At 36.9% G+C, this 19590-nt stretch overlaps 1 protein-coding gene across 6 annotated transcripts in view; it reads left to right on the top strand.

Moving 5' to 3' along the window:
- The window catches only part of lrba (LPS responsive beige-like anchor protein), a 177400-nt gene that overhangs the window by 3521 nt on the left and 154289 nt on the right, over positions 1–19590 (top strand). For all 6 annotated transcript variants that reach the window (XM_041983700.1, XM_041983701.1, XM_041983699.1 and 3 more), the window contains exons 2-4: positions 17003–17234; positions 18651–18751; positions 19093–19188. In XM_041983700.1, the coding sequence (XP_041839634.1) occupies positions 17003–17234; positions 18651–18751; positions 19093–19188 (429 nt within the window). The remainder of the gene's footprint in view (positions 1–17002; positions 17235–18650; positions 18752–19092; positions 19189–19590) is intronic.

Here is a 19590-nt window from a genome sequence, read left to right as displayed (position 1 = left end):
TGGTGTTGCCTTCATGGGTAAATATTTGACTTTCCCCAGAAACCTCTGATGCCCTGGCTCCTTTTTATTTATTTATTTATTTATTTTTATTCTCTTTTCTTTTTTATGACAAAACATACATGTAGTGTAGAGTCAGTTTGCGTGAGCCCATGTGCTACAGTGGCTTCCCACAACGCAGTACGTAGCAGCTTAGGTTGCTAATTCTCATTTGGGTTCTCTGTGACAAACTACTGTCTGACGTACCTATTGATGTAGGTTTAAGTTGGAGGATGTTTAACCAGTGTACAATTAGCAGAAAATACTGAAAGTATATGTTAATAATTCCAATTTTGCAATGTTTCACCAACTGGCTAACACAACACCCTGTGTGTGTGCTTAAAAAAAAAAAAAAAAAGAAACTGGCCTGAGCTGGCTTATGGCTCCAATGTTAGGTGACACGGATGAGGGAGTTTATGGAGGGAAATTTAACTCTGACTTTATTCCAATGCAAGTTGATATGCATCCATATATGGCTGTGGCTTTGTAGACAGTTAAATCGGGCTATATGTCTTTGATCATGTTGTGTCTAAGTTTTAGTGTTACAGGTAATATTCATTTGGAGTTAAACACAATAATCAATCCATGTTTTATTGTCTCACGAAATTAAACAGTCTGTTTTAATTACAGGGCTGTCTAACCTACCGATTGAATGCTGATAATAATTCTTAAATATGGTTGAAACTATCTTGAAAAAATTTGGAGGTCTCTTCACATGCTGTAATTTTCACTTGAGCCTACATTTTTACATTTTATTTAAGGCAGGGGTTCCCAACATATTTTCCTTGAGGATCCCTCATATTGCATATACTAAAAAGCCATGGACCCCCTGCCCCACCCCGTGCTGGAACCATGCTTGGTTTTATGCTGTCAAAAGGGAGATTCTCACCATAAAAAATGTATTCTGGCTGAGTTCAGTCCTTTCATAAAGCCAAAGTTAAATTAACAACATATAGCCTCACTTTTTTGTCTTAAAATTGGGACGATGTGTGTACATTAATTACAATGGCTCTGAATGTGCAAAGCTATAGGGACCCCCTGTGCTCTTTCGGGGACCCTCTTTGGGGTCCCTGACCCCAGGTTGGGAACTACTGATTTAAGGCACATACTCAGTTGCACCTTATTCATTTCACATTAGGCTGTAGCTATATTTTCAAAGCCCTGTTATGTTTTAGGTTCTTGAATACGTTTAGTTTCCTTTTAATAAGAAGCAACTGAAGGAAAAAATTGACTCCTTGTTTTGTTCTAAATTTCCATTTTTTTTCTTTTTGTGCCAAAAAGCCAAAGAAGTTTCATTCTATTTGTTCTGTATCATGTGTGTGTTTGTGTGTTTGAGCAGATTGAATATCCATTTGACAGCACGTCATTGCCTTCTTCATCATCTGTTGTACCGTCAGAGTATTGCCCTTTGAAATATGCTGTCATAAATGAAAGTAGTTACTCTAAACCACATGTTCCTTGTGCCTCTGTAGTCTGCTACCTTTATTTTCAATGCAGGAAGAATCAAAGTGGTGCTGAGGAATTTATAGTGTATCAAGCATTTAAATTGTGAAATTGATTTAGTGGCTTTATCTTTGCTATCAGCAGATGTAAGCTGATTTGGCCTTACTATCAACAAAATGAGCATGGCTGCACTTAAATAAACCCTAAGGCATGATTCAGCTTTTAGGAAAATCCTTAATCATTTTTCACTGCATTCTGATCTTAAATGTAGATTCTGAATGTGTGGTATGTAAACCAAAAGCCATTGAAACAACTGGTAGCTTCTTTAAAAATAAAATATCCTGACAGGAGGGGAATGTTGTACGTAAATAAACTCTTCCTTCCGTTGCACACAACCCAGTAGTAGCAGAGGAGTGAGGGCCATCCTTGTTCTTTCTCCGGGCATCCTTTGCCCTTCCTGGCAATGACAAAGAGCCTTCTAATCTGACACATAAATGAAATCCTATCTGCTTCTCTCTGTTATCTGTCACATCAGCCCAATTCCACGGTCACGTTTTCCCTCTTTCTCTCCTCACGCTAGCAGCTTGGATCATGTTGTCTAAATAAGCATGACCCAAGTATGTTTATAGCTCCAAGTGCTTGATTTGTTTTACTTTTAACATGAAAGTCTGTGCTTGTGTGTGTCAGAGAGTGACTTTTTTGTTGCCCTTCACAATAGAGTCCATTTCTGCTTCCACTACATTGTTTCAGCTGTCGCATCTTTTTGACAGTCATAGAAGCTGGGTCACATTGGCGAGCATCTGCAGGGTTTTATCCGCTATGATATGAGTTTTAGGTGTAGTTGGCTCTGTGTGGCCTCAACTGGGACATCCGTTTTCTGCTTACCTTTTAACTGGAGCTTATTTTCGAGCCCTTGAACAGATCAGATAGTGTTCCCAGCATGCCTCATTGCTGCGTTGTGGTGACAAAGAGTCAGATGGCCTCAGGATTTAATGATGTTTACAAAAGATGCGTATCAGCTTAGAGACTGCAAAAAATGAAGCAAATCACAAATTTAGGAGCGGTTATATGAACAAGCCTAGGATATAAAATATCTCTGGAGGGTTTTTTTCCTAATTGATTTGGTGTGGTTGTGACTAGCAGTGTTAAGTGCTCAAATCAGTGAACAGGTGTATTTATGTTTTTATCTTACACCGAGGGGCTATAAAAGCGTGTTCCATATGGCAACTTGGTGCTTGAATACAAAGTATTTAAGTGTTTTTATTTTGTTGGTCTATTCCTGCCATAAGCAGGAGGACATATGGACAACACAGTTGTTGCAGTATTAAGGTTATTCTGCAGCGGCTGTCAGAGAATTATGATAAACGGCAGCAGCTCAGAATAATCAATTCACCTTATTGTTTATACATGTTTCAGTCCAGTGAGCACAATTTCAATTATTTATTTGATTGAATTTAGCAAACTTGTTTGAACTAATTGCTTTGTTGCATAATTGGTAAATATGAACTAGAATGTATTTTCCACTTAACATGGCGCTTTTCTAATTCCACATATGGTTTTGGTGTAGGTGATGCACAGCAGATAAAATTGACTTGAAAGCTGTTAGAATAAATTCCATTTATTCTAAAGGGACAACTTGTGGTGTTTTGGTGTTAAATTAGCTGCCTGCCTTTCTCTGTTATAGCAGTCTGCTGAAGTTATTATGTATGTGTTGTCTCTTCGTCTGTGCCTCATACCAATCTCTACTGAAACTATTCATATGAGTTTGCTTTTAGATATGCTCATATGTGGAGTGTAAAATATTAACTAATTGCAAAAATAATTTCCTTGTAACTGTAGTTGCTGCTGCGACTACCTACTTTTAGAAACTCTGCTTAAAGAGGCATTTTTCAGAATGCAGCTGTTATACTGGAAGAAACTGTGTCCAGAAAGTGTCTGTGGAGACTCAGTGACCAATGGTAATAATTAAACTGTGCCCTTGAGTCAGCTGCAGGGGCATTTTTTGTCACATGCATTTTGTTTGTGAACCAATGCTGTAATTGCCATAGAATGATAATTACAAAGACTAGTTCATACTGGATACTTCTTTGTATCAAGAAGAGCATGGAGGAGAGACCAGCAGACAGGCCAGTATACCAGGGGACGATAGAACATCAAGCATGTGCATTCTTTATCCTGCCAGCCAGTGTCAGCTGTTAAAGTCCGGTTGATGCTTTATCTCTGCTCTCGTACACTGTATCCAACTTAATTATTAAAAAAAAGCCATTATTTATGTTTATGTAATTTTTATCAGACATCAAAGCGATTTGGATAAGGTTAGCAAAATAACACCTGTCAGTACTACATGGTTGGGTGTGAATTTGAATGATCTTGACAAATATCACTTTTTAAACCCTTTGATAACGTATAGATTTAGCTTTACTCGCTTTTTGAAATGACTCTCAGTAAGATTTGTTCACATGACCATCTCACAGGCCGCTGCTGTTCTACTGGACAGACAGAAGTTAAAGAAAGAAAGCTTGGTGTTTGCACTCTTGTTCTGGCTATGAACATTTAAGCAAAGAGGAGAATAAAACTATAACTCTAGCACACACTTTCCCATTTCCCCAATGATGGTAAATTCACCAGACGATTAGCTGACACCATACAGTCTATGGCTGATACACACATTCAGTAATCTTCCAGACTATCAGAGCTCTATGTTGAACACTCTAAAAAATAAGCTAATAAAGTAGACCATAAGTTAGACGTTTTGCAAATGACAAGCATGATTCATTACAATTAAATAAATATTTGCAACCTAATATAAAAGTATGGTAATTTTGTTTGTATGGATAGAATTTAGTGGGAAATTATCCATATTGGGGATCCTGTGGTCTTATTTCTATAAAACATATAAGCTTTGGAGATGAAAAGTAACTCCAGTAATGTGAATATGCTGGATTTCCTTTGTGGTGTTTGTGAGATGTGGATGTGGAACAAAATACTGAAAGAGCCATCATCTCATATTAGATAAAATACACTTCCCCTTGAAACAGGGACTGCCTCTGAGAAACATGAAGTCTTGTTTATGACATATCTGTTAACTGGATATCTCCTGGATACCCAACTAAATGTTATCCTAAGGTGCAAAATCATTTGGCATTTACCAGTTGGTTCCCAAAGTGGGAGCTTAGTAGTTACAATGTCAAAAAAAATGACAGACCTACAAACTTTTGGCCTTTGTAGTCGCTGCCAAGCACAGGATTATGTAAATTTGTCTTTGAATTTGGACATGATTGGTATGAACAGTAAACTGGGTTGACTCAATAGGAGATGCACCCTTGTGGGATGATCAGCTTAAATGTCTTTTAAATTCAGTCCTTAACACACTACACACTGCTACTGCCTTAAAATGCAAAAAACAAAAAGGCACTCAGGAACACAATATTAACATTGTTATACTTATTTCACAGTATGCGGTGTACTGAAAGTCTGTTCTACATACACGCTAGTTAAGTTTCAGTACTTAATTATGTGAAATTAGTATTTGATAACAAAGCAAAAAATGTCACCCATTTTGTAAAAGAAGCCACACACTTGAATCTTTATCTTGTTCCTACGTTTGGTCTCTGTGGGGAAGATTCCTGAAGGGTAAACAATGTGATCATTAAATAAGATTGCTTTTTAGGTTTAATACAAGCATGTTTTTCTTGCTCTCAAGTATCTCATATGCTTTTTCTTTGTTTTAGGTGGTTTAATCAAAGTGGAAGGTGATAGAAACACAAGGATTGAATGGAAAAGTAAAGTTTAATTAAATACTTTTTTGTCATGTTAAGCATTCTTTTTCATAACATGCAGCTAATCCGAGAACAATTTTAATTTAACTTTAATTTCACTAGGATAAAGTGTCCTGTAATTAGTTTTCAGTTGGCTTCTACCAGTGTAAAGAAATATTATATTACAAAATGTCACTATTGTGAGTTGATACGGCTGAGCCATGCAGTCAGGAGTTTAACTGTTTTGGGGGAATGACAGCAGTCATAAATAAGTATGGGAGAATCTTGGTTTTTGCAATGTTACCACTTCTGTGAAAGCTTTGCAAAGGAAAGGAGACCATATATGGATTGTAAAAGCAAGTTATCTGATTTAACTGAACTAAAATGGAACTGGAAAGACAAACTGAGTGCAGGAAACTAAAAAGGGTGGGAAGACAGAAGGATGGCTTATATGTTGGAGTCAGAACAGGTGAGCTGACAAATGGCTTCACTCATCGGGATTCTACAAGCAGAGGCTGGTCCAGAGAGGGTTCACAGCTATGATTCTAGAGGTGGTATTTTGTTTCCGTCCATCATGCAAGGGGTGTAACAGAAGCACCGAGCAGAAATTTAATGGGTTCTTACACTCTTCACATGAAAATTTGCTGATGCATTTCTGACAGGAGGATGTGTGTTTGCATGAATCTGTAGAAATGACTGGGAACTACTGATTGACAGTTTACAATGTGTGCTGACACTTTGAAAGTATTTAGTCCTCATTTGATATATTTTCCTCATCACCTCCCTTATGGCTATGAGGTGCTTTTTAGACATGTACTTTATGTAGACATGACGATGTAAACGTAAAGCTAATCAAACTTTTTACCGTGACTCTTTTGAACCGTTTGGCTAATATGTGTCCTCCGTTCAATCATTCCTGTCTCTTCCTCATATTTAAGTTCCTCTCAGTGAGGATGCAATAGGAAGACTGAAGGGCATCCTTAGTCCCCCTGCCTCACACAACATTAACTATCAAATGTGTAGAAGTCCTCGATAGACTGGCAACCGGCCCAGGGTGAACCCCGCCTCTCGCCATTTAATTGCTGGGATAGGTTCCAGTTTCCCCCTGACCCTGAATATGAATAAGCAGTATAGAAAATGAAGAAATGAATGAATGTGTAGAAGAAAAAAAAAATGTGTTCCACTAACACGCCTAATGAATCAAGTTACACAATGAGACTTGGGCTGAATGTTTTCAGAATCCATTCATTATTCTAATCAAAAAGGCACAGTGTTTTTCCTACAAGTACATTTTAGTCACTACTGGTGCTGCATGTTTCTGAAGCTGTCTTACCAATGGTTTAAAATCATTCCATTTTATCATAGTAACATGAAAGGAAAGACTCAGAGTTCCTCCAGAAGCTCCTATCTTGTGATCCATCCTTTATGATGGGAGGCAGTGAGATTTCCTAATCTAGGAGAAGGGAGGCAGGAGTCATAAATTGACTGTAGGTAATATGCTTTTGCATGCTTTTGCTTTTATCCAAGAAGCATATCAGAAATTTCTAAAACTCTAATGAATGACTATATCATGGCTGTACTTTTGCCCTGTAAACTAACAGAACGCTTAAGTCATTCACATAGCCTACTTCACAAACCAGCAGCTGAACTAAAACTAAGGTAAGAATTTTATTATCAATAAGTAATAGCAAATAGGCTGTACCTTTACTAGCTTTCCACACGGCTGAACCTGATTGCACACTCATAGATTGCTCTTAACCTGACCTGCTTCCACAGCCTGCGTCAGCAGCTCATCTGTTGCCAGGCGTTCAGGCGACACTATGAGCCATGGTTCATAAATAAAACTTGAGGGTAAAATGTGACATCATATTAACAGTATTGACATTTTACGGCTCTGTCTCATCACTTTGGATAAAAAGAGCATGTGGATCTTGCAAAACTGAGATTTTTACATACAGATTTGATGTGCTGTTCTTTTTCATCAACGTGGTGATTCAGAGTTGCCTGTCTTTGTAAAACAGTTTGTATAGTACATGGATGCACGTTTTAAAACGCTGATACAATTTTTTTCTTTTCTTTCTTTTTTTTGGCCTTACACCCTGATCTGCTATACTCTATGAAAATCTCAGTAGCTCACAGCCCTCTGCTGGCAAATCTTCACTTCCTGGCAATCATGATACAGCTGTCATGTCAGCATTAAGTTATATGATTGAAAGTTCCACAGCTCCATCTTTGCATCTTCTTTCTGATCTAAATGGAAAAGCTTAGTCTGTGATTCTCTTCAAATTAATGTAAACTTAATTAACTTGCATTTTTATATAAAAGTGGCACTTGGCTTTTACAGCTTGGTTGTCAATAAGTTGTTTCTAATTATTGTGACATTTTGCTCCTTGTCATCTTGTCTTAGAAGGCTTGATCATTAAAAAAAACAAACAAACAAAAAAAAAAAACAACACTTCCTATTCACGTTTTCCCCCCTTTTACTGTCGTGTCTAATATTTTCACCTCTGGTGTTGGTGCTCAAATGCTATAAACCACACTTTTTTCTGTCTCATGGTTCATTATTGCTCACAATTAAGTGAAAAAGCCAACATTTATTTTCTTTCAACCATAAAGGTGGCTGAAGATGACTGGTGGACTATCCAATATAAGTGTACTTGCTACAAGTAAAATCATATTTTTCTGAAGCATATTTTTAAAGGAAAGGTTGAATTGCTGTTAAAGGCCTCCTTTTAACCATTATCTCACACATGGGATTTTTCTGGATGCTCAGGCTCTGCTTCAAGGTAGATAATTTAATGATCATTAGGCTGGAAATTATACTTGTGGTTGGCAATTGGCACAAATTTAAACCCAGTCCAGTGAAATATAATGATTGCCAATGCTACCAAAAATATCATAAAATTATTCATTTATTTGAACTATATACCTCTTTTTTAATATTTATTTATTTATATTTAATGGAAGTTTCTGACTCTAATCCAGACAGACTATCCAATGTGACAATATTTGATATGGTGAATTTCTCGTCTTTGGACTCCACCTTTCCTAACTCATGTTCAGAAATAAAAGAATGTTCAGGGCAGTAAATATATTTCTTATCCTGCATTCATCTATGGTAAATAAAAGCCCATAATTTGCTTGTTTTAATTTTTTAAGCTTTTAAATGTCTAAAGAAGGACATGAACAATGCTGTAACCCAAAGATAGAGACTGTCAACACTTAAGGCAAAGCCATCAAACATCCACTGGACCATCAGACAGGCAGCACCTGCTCCAAAATCACTGAAAGTAAATGTTAAAAGGTCACATTTACAGCCTGATGCATCACAAGAGTTATTGGTTTGGCATCTCTCATCACAGATGTTTCACTGAATTATGACCAAGACATAAAGGCAGAACAATTTGGTGTCCCAGAGGGAACTGTTTTTATATCTGAATTAACCAGACATGAATGTGGTCCTCACCCTGCTATCTACAAGGATTGTAAAGTAGTTATAAATCCTGTACATACTGCAACACTGCTTTACGATAATCTGAGTACTGTTTAATGTATTGGTGCACAGATTAACAATATTAGTCAGATGAATACAAGCTAGGTCCATATATCCTGTTGTTTTTTTTTGTTTTTTTTTTAAATCAGTTTCTACATTGGGATGAAATTACCACGTTACACTTGGGTGCCTGAAGTGAAAACATGCTCTGGTCAGATAACTGTTTTAGAGGCAAGAATTTCGTTTGTTGACCAGAATTTTAGGGCTGTGGGAGGAAGCTACGGTGATGCAGTGAGGGATAAACTACAGGAAGTCTGTAAGACTGGAAGGAACAACTGCGTAGGATATGCTGTAGAGTGCAGACAATTTCCTGGTTCCTCATTCAGGATTTCCCAGTCTTAAACCAGTGATTAACCCTGCCACAAGCTTAAGCAGATCAGCTTTCATATGTGAGGTTTAAGGCCATAGTTTTCTAAAGGCTTACCCCCTTGATTTCCAAAGCCATTTTCTGGATCTTTTTTGACTTTCAAAATTCTCAAATATTAATTTTTATTCCACAAGTTAGATGAATAACAAAAAAAAAAAGATGAGAAATATAATAATTTTTTTACATGTCGTATTTTACATTTATCTTTCATGTACAGTGGGGGTAGTAAGACGCTGCAGATGATGTAGAGTTACTTCTGTCCTGAGCCTCCACCTTCTTTTTCCTCATGTTGTCAAAATATAACTTCGCACCAAAGTGTACAGACTTGTAAAAGATCAGCTGATCGTTTGTTTTTTCCCCCCATTGTGCTGATACTGTAGACCTTGGCATGTTGTACTTCCTGCATGTACTACTGCAAGAAATAATGAGTACTATGAGATAAGTCATAAAGATTGAGTATATTAAAGCTTTAAATTTTCTAGGTGTGTCACGTGTGATCTTTGATCTGCCACTACATATAGTAAAACTATATATTGCTTACAAAGAAAACGTCACAGGCTACCTTATATGTAGAAGTGACACATAATGGGAAAGTGCTTCCAGTTTAAATTCCTGTTTCATTCCTCCATGGACCAAGTCAGGCTGAAATTCCTCACTAACTGAGTAATGTTTATCTCTTCCCTTCTTTGCCTCCCTGATCCAGCAGCTATTTTAACGTGTTTCTCTGCAACTATGCAAACTGAAGTTGTAGGCGTTGCTGTGTTGATGAGTGAAATTCTTTGTTTACTCCCTTGATCAAATTACCTCTTTCCAGTTCTGTTTACTCGCTGTAACCGTAAAAATGACTCTTCAGCCTTTGTTTTTGTAGTGTTGAAGAATTACTGACTACTTCCAGGCTAAAATACCAGTGCTGTTGTAATTTCTTGTTCTTGACTTTTTGAATCAAAACACTTAAGTTGGTCTGAGTTGTTCAAGGAACCTAAAAGACTGCCTTGAGGCCTGGACTCTGATGTTGAATCAGTTATTTCCGGACAAGCCTTTTCCTTTTGTGAACAATAGTAACCACCCTACAGCTGAAACTAGATTGCCAGATAGTTGTAGTGTCAAAAAGGTCAGTTATACTATACATGACTCTGGATGAAAATTTACAGATTCTGATTATGTCTATCAGCACCATGGCCATGTTTTCTTTAAAATGTTTTTTATTTTAATACTGAATGATCCAGCAAACATTCTGTGTCTCTTAAATCAGTTAAAAAGAAATCTGAAACATCCACTTTGATAACTAATATAGTAATGCTGAAAGTTTGTCTTATTGTTTTGAAAGGTAAGACTCTGAGACTTTCTGCAGCTCAGCTAGTAGTTTTATTTTTCCAGCACAAAATGGTTCAGATAGGCATAATTTATTAATTGTAGTTTATGTTTGTCATTCTTAATGTGCCAAAATTGTCCTCACAATGCCTGGTGTACTGGGTGTGTTGGAGACATTTCAGCTAGTTGTAAACCTCAGTTTTTGTAATACAGGGGCAATGTGGGCTTAAAAATGCTTTAAGTAGAGAGTTTACTAGAGAAGTTTCACCATATTTACAATTTAAGTGCATGTATACAAGCGAAATGGGATGGACCCGCATGGATAATTGCGGATAAATCTCTTCTTTTTAGGGTCGGCATCAATCCATCAGACAGTGAAAATTGCTTAATGTTGAATACATTTTGTGATTTGCATGAAATAATTTATTTTAATGTGATCTAATGCAGCATATATTTGTATTATGTATACTGTCAGTGTGTTCTTAAATGATGAATCAAAGTAAGTGTTTGTCAAACTACCTCTGCATCATCACATTTAATGTTTTGTAAAAATGGATGTCAGCCATGGTTGAGAACAAAAGCTTGGCAGGTTGCCCTTCTGAAGATATTCTTAGAAATCTAGCTATTTAAATATTCTTCCTCTTGCTGTCTCTCTTTGTGATTGTCTGAGTGTCAGAAAAGTAGTGTTTCAGCCCTAATGTGACAAAAAAAAAACAAAAAAAATAGCAGTCACATCATCTGTCTTCTCATTTCAAACAACATTTTATAGTAGTAAATATAAAGGAAAGAGTAAGATAAATTAATTAACTCAGCATTTGATTTTAATGCTTATAATTATGTAATTAGGTCTGCAAGATATTGCAATATTTTCTCAACTGCATTGGAATAAACAGTCTGCTACTTCTGGAAGCCTTACTATCAATATTGAAAAAATTTATGAAGGAGTCCTATTTAGAGTCAAAACCTCATCAAATCTTGGCTCACTCTTTCACCTCATCTACTCCTTCAGAAGCCCACTCCACTATATTATGACTAGCACTAGAGGGATTTGAGTAGCACAGATTATTTGGTTGACCTCCCTTTCTGCTCAGGCTATTTCAACATCTTCTTACATCAGTATTTTGGAAGTATGAGTGTTTATTGCTAGTAAGAAGAGGATTATAAGATGCTGTCATATCACGACTCATTTTTGGGTTGTTGTAATGGATGCTTCAGTTTTTGGTCGTGTTGTTGGGGGGGGGGGGGCTCTAGTCTAACCTGCACTTTGTTTAACAAGATAGCTTGTTAAAGTAGATCCACTTAAAAGAGCTGATGGAAAAAGAAGGGCAGTGGTGAAGTGACAGCATGGACACTGACAGCCCATTTGGGTATTTTGTTGCCATGATTTACATTAAAATGGACTGAAAACTGTTGTCAGGCTAGGTTGTTATGTAAGCTGACATTAAAATCCTCTTTGGGCGGACAAATTGAACTTGGCATTTGTACAGGTTTTTCAGTGCTGATTTATCACAACAGTATGTTTTCCAAGATACTTACTGCTGGTTATAGGGTGGTATTAAACATCATACCATAAAGATTTTTATTCATGCACACTAAAACTAAAGCACATAAATCAGGCTCTGAACTGTAAGAATACAGCACATTTATTAAGTATTTTGACAGACAAGACCAAGATGAGCACATATTTGTCATTTTGTTGTGCCTTTCTGCTGTTGTCTCTCTCATGCAAATCACATGATATTCAAATAATCAGAATTAATTGCTTTTTCATTAGGGAGTGAAATGAAGGTCTAATGTCAACAAGCACACACACACACACACACACACACACACACGAGCACACACAGAGCAGAAGGTTCATTGCCCTGCAGCCATGGCTTGGCAACAATGCTGTTTCTGTCTTTTTAAGTTGGGTGATTTCCTCCCTTTTGGTACAAAATGGCCATCATTTGTTACCTTTTCTTTCTTTTATCAGCTGACTAAAACAATCACTTTGACCAGGGCTACTCAGTTCGGTCCTATGAGGGCCACAGATCTGCAGGTTTTTAACGTGTCCCTGCTCCAACACACCTGAATCGCTGTGCAGAACTTCATAGGCTGTCAGATCCATATAAATTGCATCACATGTGTTGGAGAGGGAACAAGATCAAAAGCTGCATACTGTAGTCCTTGTAGGGCCAAATTGAGTAGCCCTGTCTTAGACAGTTTATACCCTTACAATAACTGTAGTTAAACCTGTCTTTCTTGATTCTTGCTCTCATTTTATTGCTCAGTTATGCATTTCTTGGTTTACTGGTGGAGTCATGTACACACTGTCCTTATAAATTGTCATTAATACAAATCTTGTCTGTGAATGAAATCAAAGTGTTCTTGAAAGTTTAAGTTTCTGTGCACTTTTATTTCATCCCCACTTTTAGTGGCCAATAAAAATTTATGGTGGTAAAACATTTTTGGTTTTACCACTCAGGTTTTAAAGTACAAATTACAAATTGTAAAACTGAATTTTGTGGACGGATGTAAACAATGATTAGTACAGCTTTTTAATTTCTCCATATTCAGTGAATGACTAAAGGTGACATTCTAAAGGTGAAATTCTGGTTTACCAGTAAGTCCTGCCATCCTTCAGTGTTGTTCTTGATGAATCCTGTTTGCACTTTGTGTTTCTGCCCAGTGGCTGCTTGGCTACTCAGCCATGATTAATTCAGGCAGACCTCTGGAGAGAACAGCCAGGCAGGGTTACCCAGCCAGGGATCTGGTGTCTAGCTGCCATAAAGACATGGCATTTATGGAGGCTATAGGCAGAAAGCTCATTGGCTGTAGTCAAGCTTGGAGTTGTCAGCTTTTTATCTCTTCCTGAATTATAGTGATGAAAATAATTGTTGAAATAAAGATTTTAAGATTTGTAATTTTGTGAACCTCTTGTTCATCCACCTGTAGATGGATTACATGTTTTGAAACACCTCTAGGCTTTTTCCCCCCATTTTAAATCAAAGTTAAATCTATACATCATCTGCTTGTAAGACTTTCTAATTAACATAAACGTGCAGGTGCTATGAGGTTTTATAGCATCACAACTGATTCATCCAGCTGATCGAGCTGATGGTGAAGCTGATAACCAATAGATCCTTTCGAGGTTATGATTTCCTATTAGATTTAAAACAACTGAAAAAATTGTTCAGTTTCAACAAAACTCGTGAAATGAAACATAATGAAAATTTATAATGCTGTAGTTATTTTTTATTTTATTTTTTATTTAAGTCATAAAGAGTATTCTGTTGCTTTCCATTCAACAAAGTGTAGAATTAAAATTACGAAGAAATCATGGGCCTTCAGTCTTGAATCTTATCAGTCAGACACCAATATTAATTTTTTAATTGTTTATTTTTAGTTGTATTTTTTCTGTTTACCTTTTATGTAAATGAATATTTGCAGTATAAGGGGGTATACATTTTTTATGTCAGTACTGATGGGGAGGCAGAAGGGTCTGCAAACATCTCTACAAGTGGTACCTCACAGTTAGGTGTAAAATGGAGTAATTATTCCTTTAATTCTAAATTCACCTTCCAGTTTGCAGAGTGACAAATTGGGTCCAAAATCAGCCCCATTATGCTGGGATGTGTGCCAGGTGTATGTCACTGCAATGTGACACTTGTGCCATCCTCATATTAGCCTCCACTGTGTCATCCCAGTCAGCTGAATCTGATGGATGGATGACTCGAGTACATTGTCAGGCTCATAAATCAGCTAATGCAGCAAAATAGCACCCAGTGTTTGGTAATGGCAGTCCCAGCTGCAATTGAAGGTGTTCCTACCAAGTTACAACAGGATGTGTCTGGTTTATAAAGGGGTTTTGACATGGGTGGGGAAGCAGGGTGGATGCTGTACATTAAGTGTTTAACACTTGCTTGTTGCCATATCAGATATTTTTCAAATTTGATTATTACCAGATACAATAGTTTCTCAAATTCATCCCTAAGGGGAAAGTTTGCTATTAGACCATTTGTATAGGATGTTTAATAGTACTCCTTTTATATTGTGTAGATTTGCCATTGCTGACTCATGAAATAATTTTTTTTTTTTTTTGTATAAAAATTCCTGCACAGTCAAAACAAGAGCCATGTATGCATGACATTTTAGCTCTGTGTCCCCAAGGTTTGAGATTTTTATTTATTTATTTATTTTTTCTTCCTTCACTGATATAAATGCAGAGAAGAAAAATCTGTTGATACCTTGGAGAAAATATGTATTTTTTTTTAAAAGGGAAAGAAAATATTTTGTGGTAAAGTTCTTTGTAAGCAAACATAATCAAGTGTAAAGCTAGTTACATCTGTTTGTTTTTTTATATTATAAGGAATCATGTACAGTTTTAAACATACATGCTGCCTTTTGTTGCATTGTACCAGAGTTAGCCTTAGGCTAATTTACATCTGCAGTCCTCTGGCAGGTTTTACTAAAAACCATACAATTACCATATATGGCTGGACCCCCCCCCCCAACCCACCCAGACACAAACACGTATTTATTCAGCACCATAAGAAAATACAAAAGGTTGAAAATTAGAGTGATGTGATTTTAAATGATGTCATTTCTAAAAAAAATAAGAAAAAAAAATCAATCATTTTAAAAAAGGAAATATAAAACATTCATTTTGGAATCTGATTTAAGCAAAAAAAATAAAACAACAAAAAAAATAAATATAACAAAAATGTAAAGGGGGAAAAAGTCACTTTTTTATTACCGAAATATGGTTTTGAAGATATTTTTGGATATCACCTCCAATGTTATAGTTTCAACACATACAGTGCTTAAAATGTGAATAAATCATAAATCAAATTAACTCATCCCCAAATTATCAGATATAAAACAGGGATGAAATTGTGCCGATTGTGAAGTCCATAGTGTGTGATTCGCATCTCGCCACACCAACATATGACCGAAAAGACAGTGTCCATCAGTTTACAAATGTTTAATCTGTAGAGCTAAATGATCACTCAGAACAGATTTGTATTAATTTGCAATTATTCTGTCCCGTAGATGAGACAGTGGAATCCAGTGCATAGTAAAATGGTACAGATGCCACAGAGCACATGACATCCCTTTAATGTATTCTGTTGCTGTTGAATGTGTTTATATATTTTAAGAAAATGTCTTTTTATAATCTCAGTGATCTGCTCGAGGATGCTACATTTCAACCTTTAATTACACATGAGTCTGTGGTGTAAGAAATGAAGGAAATGAGCCATGAGCGTTTTATCTGTCTGGGGGTAAAGGATGGCATCAGTGTTTTAATCTAGCTACTTGACATGAAAGAAGAACAACATGCTCTGTGAGAGGAGGTTAAAGGGACAATGAAGTAACTGTTAGTGTTATTGTCACTTATCTCACCTCTTTGAAGATGATGTTGCAGCAGCATTATTTGTTTCCTTTCCTATCTTCTACACACACACACACACACACACACACACACACACAGAGTTGGTCTTACCTCACTCATTTTAATGGCACAGTTTCCATCCCCTGCTTCAAGTCATGCTGTTTTTACATTGAGCTGGTCTAATGGCTGAGTGATAATTTCACATGTTAATTTTTTTGTTTTGTCACACCTCCATAATTCTAAACCTGACCACCTTGTTCAAAAAAATTAATTTGACATCAGCATTGTTATTTTCCTTATCTTTTTCTATTAGGCAGGTTTAATAATAAAAATGTCATCATGACTATTAAGAAAAGACAAATTATGACATTTATGGCTCATACATTTTTATCCAGAGACAAAGAGCATTATGTGTTTGCAGCACTCTACCTCACTGCCCCCTCAATAAGCTTCAGCAGGATATATATATATATATATATATATATATATATATATATATATATAAAATTTTAAGATAACAGCTTGTGGAACTGACTCAAATAGAAAACATGTTTATTTTATTCCATTCACACTTTTGAGTGTTTAAAAACCATGAAATGTTAAACAATGCATAGATGTCAGGACAAATTTCACATCACTGCAACTTTTGTAGTGTTCTCTTGATAAGCTAGCTGCAGATGAAGCTCAGCCCTGGGTTGTGTCTACCAGGATGTGTCAGATGATGTTAGCATTTCTTAGCCTCCTGCAGGAACAAAAGCCCTCTGAATTTTTCTTTTTACTGTTGGTGTGTGTCTAGATGTTTGGCTTAGTTTCAGTGACATGACTGCTTTTATTTTGTGTTATTTATTTATTTATTTTTAAATTCACAGTTTGGTGTTTTCTGTTAAAGTCTAAAGGTTGCAGTCTAGTTTCAGTGTGTGCCTGACAAACAGGTCGACAAAAGCCAGTGTTTCTTCCTTTGTCTTTTATCTATTAACATCCAATCATTTAGTTAGGAATGTATGCACACAATCACATGGAAAGTTATTTTTTTAAAGCTCCCATGTCTTAGTTATTGCATATAATAAAGATGGAAATCATGAATTTTGTTCGCTTTATCTTATAGCTCATGTTTTTCCCACTTCTCCAACATAACATGTCTGTTTTGTATCTTTCTTCAGCTGGTTGGAGGCCAGTTTGACCTGGAGATGAACTTCATCATCCAGGAACCAGAAAGCATCGTGTGCATGGTTGAGCTGTTGGACAAATGTGAGCCCAACTGTCAGGCTGAGATCTGGAGCATCTTCACAGCCATCCTCAAGAAAAGTGTCCGTAACCTACAGGCATGCACTGAAGTGGGGCTTATCCAGCTGGTGCTTGAGCGTATATCCACGACTGACAGCATGATAGCAGGTACTGGGGAGACTCTCATTTCAGGGAAAATGATTCACACATCATTTTGTCATTTTGTACAGGTCTTCTTTTCAGGTGCATGATGCATACTCTAATCTTGGAGTGAGAGTACAGCCAGGTTAAAGTTGAGAAATAGACCTTAGCAGTTTCCAGATTCCCACATTTTTATGGACAGTAAATCAAAGTACGGCAGTAATGTGAAGGTTTACAAACAGGGTTGGAGAAAAATGTATCCTTGATGAAGTCCAAACATAACAGGCCTTACATGATACCAAGCATTTCATCACAGTTGCTTACTCTTCTTCTCCCACAGTATCCTTTTTGGAAACCCGGTCATAAACATTTAGCTTTACAAATCACACATGGTATAAATTAGCAAACTCCCATCCCCTTTTAATAATTGCTCAGAGTAAAAGTTGGGCCAACTGCACCACAGCCTGGACTGAAACCTCATTGTTCCATATGGAGCCAGGGCTGTGCTGTTACCTTCTTAAATCGTAAAATGCCCACACAAATAACATTTCTCCTATTCACAAAAAATAGTCAGGGTTCATTGTCTTGCTCATGATCACTTAGACATGTGGGGGAACAGCAAAATGACCTGGGACATGGCTGGCCCTTTCAAATGTTCAAGAATATAACTTACTTTGCAAGCAAACTTGGATGGGGACAAAAAAGGTTGAGAAGAGTAGTGAAATGCAAAAATAATGACCTTACTTGGTGGTGCAAGTCACTTAAGGAGCAAAAAAAAAAAAAAAAAATCAACAAGAAAGATGTTTAAATATTTCCCAAACAGGCTGACTCTAAAAACTGAAGATGGGTTAGGGTTTACCTTGTTCTGAAAGACCATGTGGGGAGATAATTACACAGGTAATATTAATGTTTTTATTATAAAATGAAAATAAAAGGATTACATTAAAAATAAGAGTTAATAAAAAGGGAAATTGAGTGAATTATCCTGCACAGTCTCAGGGTAATATGTTACACATCTGCAAATTGGTACGAGTTAACCCTCGGCTCAGTGAACTTTTCCAGCTAGAACAACTCTGGCCTCGAGCATTTGTGCCGTTCAGAAAGGCTCATGCTGTCCAGCAGTAAGAAGGGAAATAGTTACAGTGATACAATGTTATCCATTTTATTCTATCTATATATATATTTCTCTCTCTGTTTTGGATACTCCTGTTTTAACTCAAGTTTTGGACCTGCTCACTCAAAATTTTTTTTTTTTTTTTTTTTTTTTATACAAAGTCACTATTTTCATTATTTAACAGAACAGTCACTGTCAACTTGACTTGTTTTTGAAGTAAGAAAAATATCATGAATCATATGTCTCTTTGTCTGCAGTCCATGTCTAAACTTTGTTTATTTTTGTGTAACCTCTGACTTCTGCTTTGTGTGTGTATGCGTGTCTTGCAGACTTGCTGGTGGACATGTTGGGTGTGCTTGCCAGCTACAGCATCACAGTGAAAGAGCTGAAGCTTTTCTTCAGCAAGCTGCAAGGGGACAGAGGCCAGTGGGTGAGTCAGTCACAATGTGGCGATCTGTCTTGCTTGCTGAGACCCGCATGAGGAATGTGCTCGCAGCACTTAAACTGCTGCCATCCCACAGACAGTACCCTCATCACAAAGTCACAATAAATCACGTGAAACCAGACAAATGCTCCTCACAGGATTTGGATCCAGAGCAGCACAACATTGTTTATATTGGCTGGTTCAGAGGAATACATGCAAAACTGAATCAGGTCTTTGATGATTTGAGATAAGTCTTGAGTATGAGTAAGAACTTTACGTGTGACATGTTTGATTATTTATGTATGTTGACTGAAGTATATCAGCTATATCTGTTCCCCCCTCCTCAGCCACGTCATGCAGTGAAGCTGTTGTCAGTGCTGAAGTACATGGCTCATAGAAATGGTCCTGACTCCTTCTTCAGCTTCCCAGGAAAAAATGCAGCTGTAAGTAAACTACAAAATACCACAACTCTACACACAGATGATGGGCTAATTTAAGATGAAAGAGAAGGCATCACAGCTTTGGATCCTTTTCATACCCAATGCCTTAGTTTAGGGAGCCCTTCAGTGTCCCAGCTAATTCATCTTTAATTGACACAGTCCAACTCAGACCCTGCTCAAGAACATTCATAAGCTTTTGGTGCTCAGTTAAATGTTCTCCAGTTGCATGCATTGTTAATCTTTTTGCTTAATTTGTGTCTGAATTGATTCCTCTGGTTAAGTTTAGTACCATAATCAGATTATTGACAAGTTTTGATGCTCTTTGCCTGCACATTAGGTTATTTCAGGGGTGTCAAACTCCGGTCCTCAGGAGCCGGTATCCTGCAGGTTTTCATTGTTTTCCTG

The sequence above is a fragment of the Melanotaenia boesemani genome, chromosome 4 (assembly GCF_017639745.1).
Source record: "Melanotaenia boesemani isolate fMelBoe1 chromosome 4, fMelBoe1.pri, whole genome shotgun sequence".
Lineage (NCBI taxonomy): Eukaryota > Metazoa > Chordata > Actinopteri > Atheriniformes > Melanotaeniidae > Melanotaenia > Melanotaenia boesemani.
Note: the sequence above shows the minus strand (reverse complement) of the source record. Positions and strands in the feature narration are given on the sequence as shown.